General features: G+C 47.6%; 5 protein-coding genes across 5 annotated transcripts; 3 read left to right on the top strand and 2 right to left on the bottom strand.

The window, feature by feature from the left end:
* Positions 1–1,284: 1,284 nt before the first annotated feature.
* On the top strand, positions 1,285–2,044 carry BJ212DRAFT_1281434 (uncharacterized protein; the record flags this gene model as incomplete). Its single annotated transcript, XM_041331617.1, has 2 exons — positions 1,285–1,450; positions 1,590–2,044. Coding segments are annotated over 2 exons (621 nt in total), but the record flags the coding sequence as incomplete, so codon positions are not given.
* An 855-nt stretch (positions 2,045–2,899) lies between these two features.
* On the bottom strand, positions 2,900–4,374 carry BJ212DRAFT_1303299 (glyceraldehyde 3-phosphate dehydrogenase; the record flags this gene model as incomplete). The annotated part of the gene is made up of 9 exons (XM_041333395.1): positions 2,900–3,233; positions 3,289–3,654; positions 3,706–3,728; positions 3,790–3,957; positions 4,016–4,040; positions 4,090–4,159; positions 4,221–4,225; positions 4,293–4,312; positions 4,372–4,374. 9 exons carry the CDS (start codon positions 4,372–4,374, stop codon positions 2,900–2,902), a joined length of 1,014 nt encoding a protein of 337 aa, XP_041188303.1.
* A 1,138-nt stretch (positions 4,375–5,512) lies between these two features.
* BJ212DRAFT_728763 (uncharacterized protein) lies at positions 5,513–6,447 on the bottom strand. Its single transcript, XM_041343933.1, has 2 exons — positions 5,977–6,447; positions 5,513–5,922 (listed from the first exon to the last, which is right to left on the bottom strand). The coding sequence occupies exons 1-2, from the start codon at positions 6,393–6,395 to the stop codon at positions 5,577–5,579; spliced, it is 765 nt and encodes a 254-aa protein (XP_041188302.1). The 5' UTR covers positions 6,396–6,447; the 3' UTR covers positions 5,513–5,576.
* A 59-nt stretch (positions 6,448–6,506) lies between these two features.
* Positions 6,507–9,587, top strand: BJ212DRAFT_1385770 (uncharacterized protein). Its single transcript, XM_041336817.1, has 8 exons — positions 6,507–6,808; positions 6,854–7,031; positions 7,089–7,274; positions 7,329–7,379; positions 7,429–7,537; positions 7,592–8,969; positions 9,022–9,463; positions 9,519–9,587. The coding sequence occupies exons 1-7, from the start codon at positions 6,645–6,647 to the stop codon at positions 9,455–9,457; spliced, it is 2,502 nt and encodes an 833-aa protein (XP_041188301.1). The 5' UTR covers positions 6,507–6,644; the 3' UTR covers positions 9,458–9,463; positions 9,519–9,587.
* A 1,132-nt stretch (positions 9,588–10,719) lies between these two features.
* BJ212DRAFT_1590304 (uncharacterized protein) lies at positions 10,720–12,731 on the top strand. The gene is made up of 15 exons (XM_041342484.1): positions 10,720–10,979; positions 11,050–11,059; positions 11,115–11,134; positions 11,196–11,228; positions 11,278–11,374; positions 11,431–11,453; positions 11,509–11,539; positions 11,592–11,624; positions 11,677–11,753; positions 11,826–11,889; positions 11,944–12,027; positions 12,085–12,195; positions 12,242–12,282; positions 12,342–12,367; positions 12,414–12,731. Exons 1-15 carry the CDS (start codon positions 10,917–10,919, stop codon positions 12,595–12,597), a joined length of 897 nt encoding a protein of 298 aa, XP_041188300.1. The 5' UTR covers positions 10,720–10,916; the 3' UTR covers positions 12,598–12,731.
* Positions 12,732–13,220: the final 489 nt, after the last annotated feature.

Genomic DNA, 13,220 nt, shown 5'->3' with positions numbered 1-13,220 from the left:
GCATCACTATGGACTGTTTCGAACGTCCACGGAGGGCGGAAAACTAGCAGTAATAAGTAGCGGGTGTGTGCATTGCAGTGCGTAGTTCATCGGCGCCCATGTGGTAGATAGAACAGAGAGATAGAACTCTGCTCTACGCGTGGCTGCGTCCAAAGAGGACGACAAGCCTTTACGATTGCGTTGTTAAGAAAGTTCAAAAAGAGTTGCCACTAGTACACACACATTATGTCACCACTGTTTCAGGGACTAGGACCCTACTTGTCGGCTCTTTGCATAGCCCGAGAGCCAGGACTAACATTACGGATTACCGGCGGGGCTGGAGGTTGGTGACAACATTGTAGTTCATCGTGGATGCTGTCAGTGTCACCGAGTGAATCATCAGACACAGTGGCGTATAAAAATTATTCCCATCCGTTTTTGGTAGGCTGTTAGAAAAATGATCGATTCCTCATCTTGAGCGCTTACCAGTGCTACGCACCTGTTTGCCCTCATAATTCATCCTCGTGAAACTGACACCAGACCATTATCCCTGCATTACTGACACTACGTAGATATCCGAGAGTCTTGATCGGACCGGAATGACAACGTAATCTCCATCCTAGTCCATATTCTGCCTGAGACACGGCGCTGCTCAAATCGGGGAACATGTTCGAAATCAATGCATTCACAAATATGTATTGGGATGTGTATCCCATCTGTCCATGGAACTCTTCCGACTGTGTCTCAGGTGATGCATTATTGATGACTCGCTTTCAAGTTTGAAACAGTATATGACTGAATGAAAGTGGGATAACGAGATCTATTGAGTATCTACACGAATCTCGTCAATTATCCTAGCCTTTTCAGTCATACACTGTTTCAAAAGCCCGGAAATTGCGAACGTAAATCCAGCAGCTCAGCATCATGATGCTGGCACCTACTTGGAGCCTAAATCGAGTGACCACAACGTAATGTGACTCAACTTACCCTGGCGTGTTTGCCACTGAACCAACTTTTTAGCCTTCCGAAGACGACATCTATTCAATACTCAGCGCAGCGTTAGGTTCGGTCGAACCTCCGGTGCTATGCAGAGCTTCTTCTTCGATCAATTTCGGGAAGCCACTAGCATTATTGGCACCTCACGTGTAGCTGCCCTTTGTGGATTTGTTTCAAGTTGAATATGAACGCCAAGGCTGATAATCTGGTAACCTGACTATGGGGGTACGCGTCTAAGCGAGGACACACATATAAGAGAGGTGTGAGCAGTTGACCAGACACACAACCCTTACACGACCAGTAACAATCATCACAATGACCCTCATGAAACTGCCTTTGCTTGTCCCATCTGTCCTTGTATTCAATAATGCGTATATCTCTCCGGCCACGGCACCTCGTAATGATGAGACTATCAGCGGTGGCCCGCTCTACGAGCGTATCTGCCCAGTCATTTTCCCGATATTACAACGGGTACGTGAATTTCCAACGTTTAGACATATTAACGAACACCCTGTCACAGTTGTCGGGTTTGATACCCTGTGTTGCAGAGATAGTCGTCATACTCGCGGCTTCTTTTCCGTCGCCTGTCTCATCTAGAATCCTCTCAACTCTAGTTCACACTGGACAGCTTCCGGATATGATGCCAAACAGATACTTCATAATGGGAACCATCCTCGTCTTCATGGGTTGCTTGGGACGCATGTGGTGTTTTCGCGTCATGGGACGCCATTTCACTCACGAGCTCAGCTTGCGTAAGGACCACTCTCTTGTCACCGCAGGTCCGTACAACATCGTGCGCCATCCTGGCTATGCAGCCAGCTGGATCGCCTCGCTCGGGATCTCGCTTATCTGCGCGAGCCCCGGATCGTTCATGCTGTCATCTGGGTGGCTCTCCACTTACTTCGGGCGTGTTGTATTTGGAGTATGGGTACTCCAAGTCATACTGTCTGTCGTGCTAAGCTTTGCACGGTCCATCAGCGAAGATGCAATGCTTCGCAAGCGTTTTGGGGGAGAATGGGACCGGTGGTCTAAGAGGGTGTGCTACAGGCTTATTCCGGGTGTGTTTTAGTGATCTTTTGCTTTTTGTGTATTTGTTATGACTCTAATGCGGTGCCATACCTGTATTTCTCATTGATATTTCAGCTTTCGTCCCCCGAGGAATTTTTACCATGCATTCCATTACCTTTGTCACATTAAAATATTCTTCCGTTCACACTTGTACAAGTATCAATTATGTAGAAACGACTGAGATGAAAACTAATACTCGTGCCCATTTTTTCAACACGCGTAATGTGAAGCAAGCTGGTAATATCGGTTAGACTTGACAGAGTTCCTTCGGTCGATGGCTACCTACCCGCCCAGCGCTTCAGGAAATGCCGTTGCCCTCGAAGCGCTCAGGCACGTGCTAAGGCGTCGGGTAGTAACTTTAGACTGGATGCCATTAGACTAAGTTATAACGTCACTCATAACATTTGAGTCTGTTACGTTCTGTTGCCAAACATTTTGAAATTTGAATGGTACAAGATTCTGTTATCCGTTCTCGTTAGTCTTCGATATGTTATAATCATGCTGACCGAGGTTCGAAATGTGACTTTGTCATGCACACACATCCAGGGTCCATAGTTCAGAAGGCAGGCTGCAATATATTATAATGATACTAGTAGAAACACAAGTAGCCGACTGTATCTTGGTTGTCTCAAATGTATAGTTCCTGGTGTACAGCTACTAGTAACTATTTCAAACCTTCACCCACAATCATGCACGTGCGCACACCTAACATAGTTGACTTACTCAAACACGATGACGTCGGAAAGATAAGCGGATCTATAGAAGCGTCACTATGTCCGTAAAGAAATACAACATTTGTTTTGTATGGTAAGACCTCAGACTACGGTATGATTCTGAACATTTACAGCTTTTCCCTTCAGTTACGCGCATCCTGCTTGGCAGCATACACAAGCAAGTCACACACACGCTTCGAGTAGCCCCACTCGTTGTCGTACCATGAGATCAACTTCACGAACTGCTGGTTGAGCATGATACCAGCATTGGCATCGAAGATGCTCGATGCAGAATGACCAAGGAAGTCCGTCGAGACGACCTGTTCATCGGTGTAGGCGATGATGCCTTTAAGAGGGCCATCGGCGGCGGCGGCCTTCACTGCATTCTTGATGTCATCATATGTAGCAGGCTTCTTGAGGCGCACGACGAGGTCGACGACGGAGACATCCAAAGTGGGAACACGGAAAGCAAGACCACTATAAGGACGCACTTAGTATCTTAAAGTTATGGGAAAAGTTCAATATCACGTACGTGAGCTTGCCGTTTAGGGAAGGAATGACCTTGCCGACTGCCTTGGCGGCACCCGTGGAGGACGGGATAATGTTGTTGTTAACAGCACGGCCACCGCGCCAGTCCTTGTTGGATGGACCGTCAACAGTCTTCTGAGTAGCTGTCGTTGCGTGGATGGTCGACATGAGACCCTCCTCGATGCCAAAGTTGTCATCGATCACCTTGGCGAGGGGAGCAAGGCAGTTAGTCGTGCAAGAGGCGTTAGAGATAACGGTGTGCTTGGAGTCATAAGTGTCGAGGTTAACACCGCACACAAACATTGGTGCATCAGCTGAAGGGGCGGAGATGATGACCTTCTTTGCACCACCCTTCAGATGAGCAGAGGCCCTGGGAGTAATCTGATGAGAAAGCACTCAATTCACAATAGAAAAACCTCACTTGTCAATGGTAGTGAAGACACCCTATTCACGTCATTCCAATCAGCTTTCAACTTGAAGAGGGGGTTATAGTCAAGAAACTTACAGTGGACTCGACGACGTAATCAGCGCCAACCGAACCCCACTTGATGTTGCTGGGATCCCGCTCACCGAAAACTTGAATGGGCTTGTTGTTGATGTAGAGCTTTCCATCAGCGGTGTGGACGTCGCCCTTAAAGCGGCCGTGGACAGTATCGTACTTGAACATGTAAACCTATATTTCCTACCGATCAGATCGAATTCGGTACACAATGATATGTTCATCTGCTGACCATGTAGTCCAATTCAATGAAGGGACTGCAAACCAGAATCAGATGAATTTTTGGAAAATAGGAGGTGAACTCACTCATTGATGGCGACAACCTCGATGTCCTGGTTTTCGAGGGCATTGCGCATGACGATACGGCCAATACGACCTGAAAGTAACATATCGTGTCAGAAACATTCGCTTGTAAAGGATCAAGAGCATATACTCACCGAAACTATACAGCGACAAAGGAGACAACATCCGATTAACGATGAACACCTCGACTGATAATGACAACATACCCATTGATACCGACTTTGACCTACACGTTCAATGCCATGAGCAACCAACCATGTGCCTGTTGGACGATGATGTGCTTACCATGTTGGCTGAGAAAATAGTGGTGATGGGATGAGGTGGAGAAATGCGGGTGAGATGAACCTTTTATACTAGAATCAATATTTGGGTGGGTTAATCTAATCAGTACTGATACGATAACGTCAACTTGGCGAACCCCCCAAAATAAACGTTTCTCGCAATTGTTAAGCACTGGCACTGCTCGCACTGCAGGCATGTTAGTAAGTATCTCCATCCTTCACTAGTCACTCAGCGCGCAGCTACCAGCAAAATTTAGAAACGACATTAATGCCAGTCGTGCCCTCAGACAAAATAAGTTGCCTATCACTGTTACATAACCAAATCGACTCATCGGACATCGTTCGGCTCGGATTTCTCAGCTAGATCGTACCATCAGCATCGCACCATGATCATTCATTAGCCGCTGCCCAGCCTCGTTCGTGACCTTGTTCGTTCTCGTTCTCGCCTTCCTTTCCTTCGACGCTTCTAGGCAACTTCTGATTCGAAGTACATGCGGACTCCGGGATATCAAGTGTATTTGTTTCCTGGTGAGGTTCTTGGCGCGGACCTGACGCGGGACAAACGGAATCATCACCTCCGAGCTGCCTGGTGTCACTCATCGATCAAGTAATACTCGGCCCCTGACTATGTCATCAAAACATTGCGTCATTGTTACCGATATCTAGAGGCAGTGTCGAACGTGTCAGTCTAGCAGAGGTTAGCTGACAGTAGCATATACATTTCTCATAACATCCCCGTTCCACTCTCATTTCAATCGCTAGGTCATGTAGGCTGTTAAGTCACAGGTTGCATGTTTAGAACCCATCTTGGTTTGGTTAACTCAGGTCAAGATCATGCACCGGTGTTTGTAAGCTTTGAGTCTACTGCACGGACTAAAATGATATGTTTCTGGTCACTGCAACCGGTGCAAATTAGACTGGGTTTTGTGCACCCTGGAGTCGGTATGGGACCAGAAACAGGCCTCGACCGTGACGCACCAAATGACGGCACTGAAGCGGAGTCACTCCTGATGTCAACTAACCACATCCGTATCGGGAAGTGTCATCATGAGCAGTACGTCCTGCATTCGACATATTCCTAACTCCTCAAGGCCTCATATTCGTTGAATACAGACCAAGCGCCAAGCAGTGCGGTGGACATAGGTTATAAATGCATCGCAGCTGAGCATCGTGCTATGAATATGTCTGCCTGCAATTTAAATTAGGCAGTTATTCCCCTCCTGTCATACCAGCATCCCACACAGTCCAGCGGTCTTCCTGTAATGTAATTTCTTGGCCACGCTGCCAAGGGGATCCTTTCCAATTATCAAGCCCAGAGAGCGCAGATTCTAACAATGGGAGGAGGGTGTCTGCATTCTGCTTGAACAGAACTTCGGACGACGACGAAGTCGAGATGCGCATGCGCACTGCTTGAAATTCAGTGTCATTTGGAGGGTGGTTCTGGCGCATTGCAAGCGCATGATCTCCCAGAATAGCAATAAACCCAGTCGATTCACTTGGTTCGCGAGAGGAAGTGAGGAATGCGAACGGTGTGGCTGGTGTGACAGGTTGATCACTATCACCCAGAAATAATGAAACCAACTATCCAGGGGAATGATTATGGGCTCACATCCAGCGTTCTTCATACTGCTCCTGTTCTCCTGTCTCAGGGTTTACCCCGATTCCAGTTTCTACTTCTTCCCCATCACAGGAGGTCATAGTGCCTTCATCGGGAGGGCCATCTCGTCCTTGGGAATCAATATAATGATTCCATCGGAAACGCAGAGGAGTGGATGAGAGTGTAACGCGGATTCCAGCAAAGCCCCACGTAATGATGCTATTCGGTAGTAAAGGCTTTGAGAGACGTAAATCGAGGTACAGTTGCGTGGAATCTTTGGAGTGCGTGTCACTTGTAGACCGGGAGGAAAGCACGAGAACATCGGAGTCTTCGAATGGTTGTCCACCATTCCTGGAAATACTTTTTCTGATTGTTATCGAGGGAGTGCCATATAATAGAGGCTCAGGCTGCTCCAGCACATAGTTGTTCATCGTTATAAAGAGTCAAAGACTGGCCACCGTTATTACAACCGAATAATCTAATCATGGCGCGTAATGAAAAGGAAGTTGTCGTACTAGTCACGTGACTACCAAACTTTTCGTGCTCTGCCGCTTGTAAGTATGAGAAGGACGGTCACTGGCCAATTGCTGTTGCATAAGCTGCCCTTGCGATCATTGAAATATCGAGCGCGTGCTCTCGATATTCATCTAAAGTAGTGTTGAATTTGTGCAACCTACGTCATGCAAAAGACTATCCTTCCCCTCGGTCTACTCGATTTTAGCCTTGCTCATGTCCAATCAGTAAAGTGGGGATGTCGTTCACGGAACTTGCACCAGGCGGTAGCCCTTGCGCCATCTCCTGCGCCGTCTTTTGAGCCCGCTGAGGAAAAAAATGTGTTTTCTGGGTGGGTTGTCATTCTATATCAGTTGTCCAAGCTCATGCAGCCCAGGCGGCGCAGACGCCGCAGAACACCAGGGACTTTGACAACCAGGGACTCTGGAGAATTGGACTCTTCCCCTATGTTCAAGCTGCCCAAAAGTTTTGCATCCCCAATGTCCGAGCTCGAAAGGAGAGTCCTTGCGTTACAAACCACACAAGTGCCATTGGATGTCTTGCACTCCCAGTCGGTGGGCCGTCACTTTTGAATGTAACCATTCCTGTACACTTTCTGATGCTTTGTTCAGTTGGAGGCAACTCCGGGGTCAGAAGCAGCGCTTTTCCCTCGTTACACGGATGAGGAGCTATTGTCAATGTATGAAGACTTGCTGGAAATACCACTCGCTCAACAACCCGTGGAGGTCGTGAAGCCTTCTGAAGAAGACAGAGATACACAAGCTATGATTGAAGTGAGACAACGGGTCCACGTTTATGTGCGTCTTTTAAATTTCAAAAAGATAGAGTCGAGCATCTTACAGACCTTATAGATGCGCGATGGAGACTTGGGCAGCGCGGAAAGTGCAATAGAGTCTGTGAAGGTTATTATCATAATTTCACCTCGCTTCCAGATGTTCATGAACAGCTTAGCTTTCCGGTATCACACCGCCCGAAGACATCATCAATATGGTTCTTGGATATCACGCATTGAATGGAAATATAGAACGATTTGAAAGATTTATGGCAGATATTTTAACCGGTTGGTATTCCATTCATGCACTTGCAGCTGTTGATTAACTGTATTTCTGCATAGGCAAACTTTCTGAGACTCAACGAGATCTGCATATCAAGTCGTACCTGCGTGACCCGAGTGTCTTTGCGTCACGCGCATTTCCCACTCGTGCGATCGACCTTCTGCATAAGTATGAGGCTTCTGGGCTCCATGCCCCAATGAAGTCCTATACGCGTATTATATCCTCCCTATTCTCCGTCCGCCCCTCTCCTTCATCTCCTTCGATATCCTCAACACCGGACGTACCATTGGGAAGACTGGCTGCACATTCACAAGCTTGGGACCTTTTCGCGCACATGCGCTACGTTGCGCACCCGACTCCAGATGCCTATCTCTACGCACTGATGATCCGCGCCTGTGCTTCAGCTCCCTTATCTCCCGAACCTGAGCGTGCCCTAGACCTGTGGACTGAGATGCTCGACGCGGGAATTGTACCGACCAAAGGGGCATATGACGCGGTAATCCGCGCTTGTGGGAAGGCTGGAGGAGAATGGGTCCATGAGGCCATCAGGTTTGCGCGGCAAATGCGCGACCGCTTTGGAGGTAGTTCTTCTACAGTTGGTGGTGAGGATCTTCAAGGGATCAGTGGGCCGCGTACTTGGACGGCTCTGCTGGACGGCTGTAAGCGTGTTGGTGATCTGGGGCGTGCTAGATGGATCCTGGCAGAAGCTGTAAGAGCTGAGGGTCTAACTGAGGAGATGATGCAGCACATGTTCCACGCTTATGCCGCGTATAGACCCCCATTCAAAAGGGGTGCGACCAGGATCGTGGACGACGGGGCGGTTATAGCACCAGCTGCCCTCCCAGACCAAGGGGAACCGCTAGCAAGCGCCACTGAGGGCACATCAGACTTGCCTTCAGTATCTGCAGATATTTCTTCCGACTCTGATGCAGTTCCGACCGATTTACCGCGCATGGATACCGCGCCTTCATTTTCACACCTCCCGCCCCAATCACCAGGCGAGGTCATCGCAGAGGCCAGGGCTCTCTTCGATAGAATTCTTCATGATACCAACCCTACCTCTCATTCATCATCTAACATGCCTCCCAGCCCCCTCGCTGGAAAATTCAATGTTACGCTTACACCACGCCTCCTTAATGCGTACATGTCCGTGTATTACTCGCATGCGAGTATCGAAAGCGCGCGTGATGTATTTGAGAGGCTGTTTTCTTCTCGTGGCGTTGGCCTTATGGGTGATTCACGCACTTATGTCGATGCCCTCGAGAAGTGTGCACTTGCAAGGCCGCGTGAACGTGACATTGCAGGAAAATGGGTGGAAGAGCTATGGATGCGCTGGGAAGAGCTTGAGCGCCAATGGATCAATGGGGTCGCAGAGACAACAATGACTGCCAGGCTAGTAGAGAGAGCACATACTGCTGTCAGAAGAGCTCATCTCCTGTCGGTCTTCTATTCTTTCAACGTTTATGGTCACACTAATTCCCTCATTCAGAAATAATAATGTCGACCGTGCCATTACACTAGTCCGCACGTTTATGTTGCGGTATCCTCCGACCGCGCTGCTGCCTCCAGCCCGCAGTCCATCGTCTGCTCATGTAGATGCTCCCAGTCAAGATGTCATGAACAAACGTAGAATTACCCTCTTTGCAAAACCACCCATCCTCTCGACACGTACAGTTCTCAGTAATCCATCCGCTACGCCTCGTCCCCTCGTACGCCTTACATCAGCCATTGGTCCACCTGACGAACGTGTCCCACCTTTGCTAAGTTTCGCGGATGTCGAATTGCTGCATGCCCGTTTAGTGGAACAGGGTAGGGGCAAAGAAGTAGGGTTTCTCAAGTGGGCGTGTAAGGCATATGAGGGAGCGCTGAGAACTCGTAGGGAAGCTGTCCTCGGAGCACAGGTCTCCGTGGGAGAGGATGTCTGATGAGGGGTGACTATATATCGTCCATACTATATCTAAGTAAATTAATTACAACACTATTTAGGGGGAGCAGATCATGGTTTGTATGTAATTCTCACTGGTGCTCGATCCTTGTTCCCAAAACTGTTGATGTGTCCCTGGTGGGCCACTCGTTGACCTGTCCCATCGCTGTCAACGTGGCCGAAGAAGTTCACAAAGTATCTCATGCTCCCGATGCACGCCAGTTTCTTTCGGTCAACCAATAGGTCAGATGTTTACTTGGATCATTGGCTCCAGGGCCTGTGGACCTGGTTTGGCGTTCTCTAGCTTATCTTATCTTATAACTATTCCAGCTAAGCGCTGAAACCTTACTGCAACCAGACGCACTGTCACAGATAAGTTGTGGACAGCTCACGATGCTATCATGCAAGCACCCCACCTAATACCCGGTCTCCTCACATGGCAAGGATATATGAAAGGTGCCGGGCCCTGAGGCCTGAACGTTTGAACACTCGAACGCTCGACAGCTACACGTGCAGCTGAGCGACAAGCATTTCTTCTCCCTCTCGGTTTCCTTCATCACTGCATCATACGGTCCGCTCGTTCGCGCGTATGTTTTTGCCACCCTTCACTCCTAGAATTTAATACAATCATCATCTTGTTCTTTAGAATATTTGAATACTTCGTATATGAATACCCGCTTCTGATTAAGCTACTAGCTTCATATCTCAACATTTACACAATGGTCATTCAATCAACCCGCATGTTGAGCTTTCGAGCATGCCAGCTTTCGAGCCAATCTAACACTCGGTCCCAACACTCGGTCCCACTGGCAGCCCAACCACTATATGTCCGATCTCAATGTTTTGGCGAATCGCGCTGGACAACAAATCTTGATAGATGTAACGAGCGTAGATTGCGGATGCGGCCGCAGCTTGAAGAACAGCATGCCGCACTCAGCATTTACACACGTACTACACAGGACTGAAGGCCTGACAGATGAAGAAGTGAGATTTCATGCTTCATGCTAATCAATGCGGCACACCGGAAGTAAGTCCTACTACAAGCATTTCAATGGCTCGTGCTTGGACTTCAAATTGAGAAGCTCCGCCGAGTCTGAGATATTCAACATAACTTTTGCGTAACTTACATACTTTGAGACTGAACTTAGTTCAAAGTGGTTCCCGCGTCAATTAAGCTTCAGCTTGACTGCCCGCTTTGGTATTGCTATATAACTCAGCCTTGATCCGCGCCATTGGACCTTGATTAAGTAATTCCTCTGATCAAGCGCATACTGATGCCAGTGATACTAACTTAACCCCATGCACGACCACGAATATTACGTGCCGACTGGTGTGCCACTGATGCCTGGCAAATCGTAATTTATGGTTCCGTACACAGGAAAGTTGCACCTCAACGTCTGCCAACCCTGCAGGCCTGAGTATCGTCAATAAAGAGTGTCGCGCACACTCATTCCATTCCCATGAATAGTCATTACACCCCCTCTGCTCAAATCTCACTGCCGCTGGCACCTCGAGGTATAAATGTAAATGCCGTTCGAGGGCTTTCGGTCTTTTCTGTGGTGCCTCAGCTGACGGCCCTTGATGTGTCTACAGAATATCTTCAGTGAGTCAAGCGGTCTATTTTGGACACCTCACCATGCTTATAAAATCGCTGAAAGTCGTCCTTGTGACAATTGTGGTGCGTTATCCTGTGATTTTACTGGAGTGGAACAAATGACAACACCGTACAATCGGACTAGGTGTACGATTTCGTGACAAACCTAGGCGATGAGGTACGCAGTATATCCATGTAGTGGGTCGGTCGGTTCAGAACTCCAACAGCTTGACTATCTATTGGGTTCTCGAATGACACTGGCAAAAGGTCTATTTCTTGGATGTCGTTACACACCCTTCGTGATATGCGCTATGCACGCTCGAAGTACGCCTGCCACTTGTCTTAATCTCACAACTCACTAAACGAGACATTGTTCGCAGCGGTCCTCTCACCAAGTATTGAGGTATGCATGCAACTAAGAAACATAGGAAAAGTTTGACTTACAATCATCGTGCGAGGGTTGCCCGGTGCTTGTTGAAGGCAATATACGTCAGTGCACGGAATCTCCATGACCTACTCGCCCGCTGACCGATGGCGATAGTGCTCCTTGTGATTGTTCTGTTGTGCGCAGAGTGTAAGGGATATATTTTATCAGATGAATATCACTGAAGTCAACATACACCTAGGTATTTTTGTCCTACGAACATATGCGTTATGGAACTGTGATCGACGTGTTCGAATAGCGCTGTCGGTATTGTATTTGGTGAGAACCCTCCTCAAATAAAATTAAAATAAAGAAGCTTTTTTTAACCTCCTTACTTTCAACTTTGATTAGGCTCTTTTGTGTGGAACGATAATACTAGTCCTAGCATGCGGGTTACAATTAAAGATGCTCAAATGTACGTCTTTTCAAGCTGAAGTCACCACTTATGTCTGGAGTAAGACTCTTGCAGTTGCAGCAGGTTGTTACTCCGGTAGTTCGATACCGACCAATCTAATTCTTGCACCCTATATCATTTTATTACTCCTCGAAACTGGTCCGTCGTTTATGGCCCAACCTGGAGATTACAACTAAGACCACAACCGTTGCACAGAGGTTGTTGGTCTCACCTTTTACAGAATGATCAGATACTACCGTGCCACACGTTGCCGACTTTTAACATTGATAGCACAGTACAACGTAGGCTATATCCTTGCTGGGCTATGTGAGCGAATATAACAACGTCGATACCACACACTGATCTTTTTCAGTATTCACCTTAATCAATATCGTTACGATTTGCTTTGTTCCGGTATGCATCCTTAACGTCTAGGCGTTCTCAACCCATTAAATAACCTTGTGGTTCTACAGGGCGCTTATGGCCCAATACTTGAAGCGTGAGATGTCTCTAACGAGAAGCTCATGCATACTTATTATTTATAGGTCACAAATCATAGCACAGGGTCTTCTTGCAACTCGAATGCAACTTGACCTATGGACGCTTAATCACGACTCACCGGCATTGGCTCCTACATCGAACTTGACCGAGTACGATCAAACGGATTTAGAATTTGAGTTGTCACAAAGAGCATCCATCGTACCCAGTGGCACCGCGACTGCACAGTAATCTAGCAAGGTTTGGTGCACGCCGAGGAGACTGGACTTAGGGGCTCTGTTCGGAAAGTGCCGAAACGGCGCTGTAGTTGTGTGGCTGAACCTAAAATCTTCGCTGATGGTAGTTACATTTTTGTGTACTCTACACAACGGGTTCCTCATGTACAATCCACTTTGATCGTACTTTGACAGACGTGTCTGAAACTGGCGGAAACTCAATAAGACCAACTCACCCCTTGAACATATCTTCTGATTGTCACCTGACAGGCTGAGTGGTCAGACTGGTGAAGTCAACCCGCCCTTAAGTGAGTACACGATAGAGCATATCGGCGATTGCAATTTGCATGGATCGCAGGGCGATGTACTGTACATGTTCCTATCTGATTAAAATGTCCATCAGAATTGTGTCCCATAAGAAAAAGCTTTGAATACACATTGCCGTAACTTAATCCATGGATACTAGCCTAGTGAATTCAAGGAATATCAAGTTGAAGTCTCGTGCTTGCATTTCAAATTGACAAGTTCACCCAACGTAACTGACATACTTTGAGACTGAACTTAATTACTGGCTCCCGCGTCAAGCCTGCCAGGTAAGAGCGTTCCTGAAAAATACTGATATGCATAACTATGTTCAGT

Source organism: Suillus subaureus (assembly GCF_016647635.1).
Source record: "Suillus subaureus strain MN1 chromosome Unknown BJ212scaffold_41, whole genome shotgun sequence".
In the NCBI taxonomy this organism is placed as follows: domain Eukaryota; kingdom Fungi; phylum Basidiomycota; class Agaricomycetes; order Boletales; family Suillaceae; genus Suillus; species Suillus subaureus.
Note: the sequence above shows the minus strand (reverse complement) of the source record. Positions and strands in the feature narration are given on the sequence as shown.

Excerpts from the sequence above, each read along its gene's own strand:
- BJ212DRAFT_728763 (XM_041343933.1), bottom strand. The coding sequence starts at position 6,395 with ATGAACAACTATGTGCTGGAGCAGCCTGAGCCTCTATTATATGGCACT. Across the intron at positions 5,923-5,976 it reads CAGTATGAAGAACGCTGGAT|TGATCAACCTGTCACACCAG; the intron begins GTGAGCCCATAA and ends TCTGGGTGATAG.
- BJ212DRAFT_1385770 (XM_041336817.1), top strand. The coding sequence starts at position 6,645 with ATGCAAAAGACTATCCTTCCCCTCGGTCTACTCGATTTTAGCCTTGCT. Across the intron at positions 7,032-7,088 it reads ATGTCTTGCACTCCCAGTCG|TTGGAGGCAACTCCGGGGTC; the intron begins GTGGGCCGTCAC and ends TGCTTTGTTCAG. Across the intron at positions 8,970-9,021 it reads GTCAGAAGAGCTCATCTCCT|AAATAATAATGTCGACCGTG; the intron begins GTCGGTCTTCTA and ends TCCCTCATTCAG.
- BJ212DRAFT_1590304 (XM_041342484.1), top strand. The coding sequence starts at position 10,917 with ATGAATAGTCATTACACCCCCTCTGCTCAAATCTCACTGCCGCTGGCA. Across the intron at positions 11,540-11,591 it reads GCTTGTTGAAGGCAATATAC|TGCTCCTTGTGATTGTTCTG; the intron begins GTCAGTGCACGG and ends CGATGGCGATAG. Across the intron at positions 11,625-11,676 it reads TGTTCTGTTGTGCGCAGAGT|GTATTTTTGTCCTACGAACA; the intron begins GTAAGGGATATA and ends ACATACACCTAG.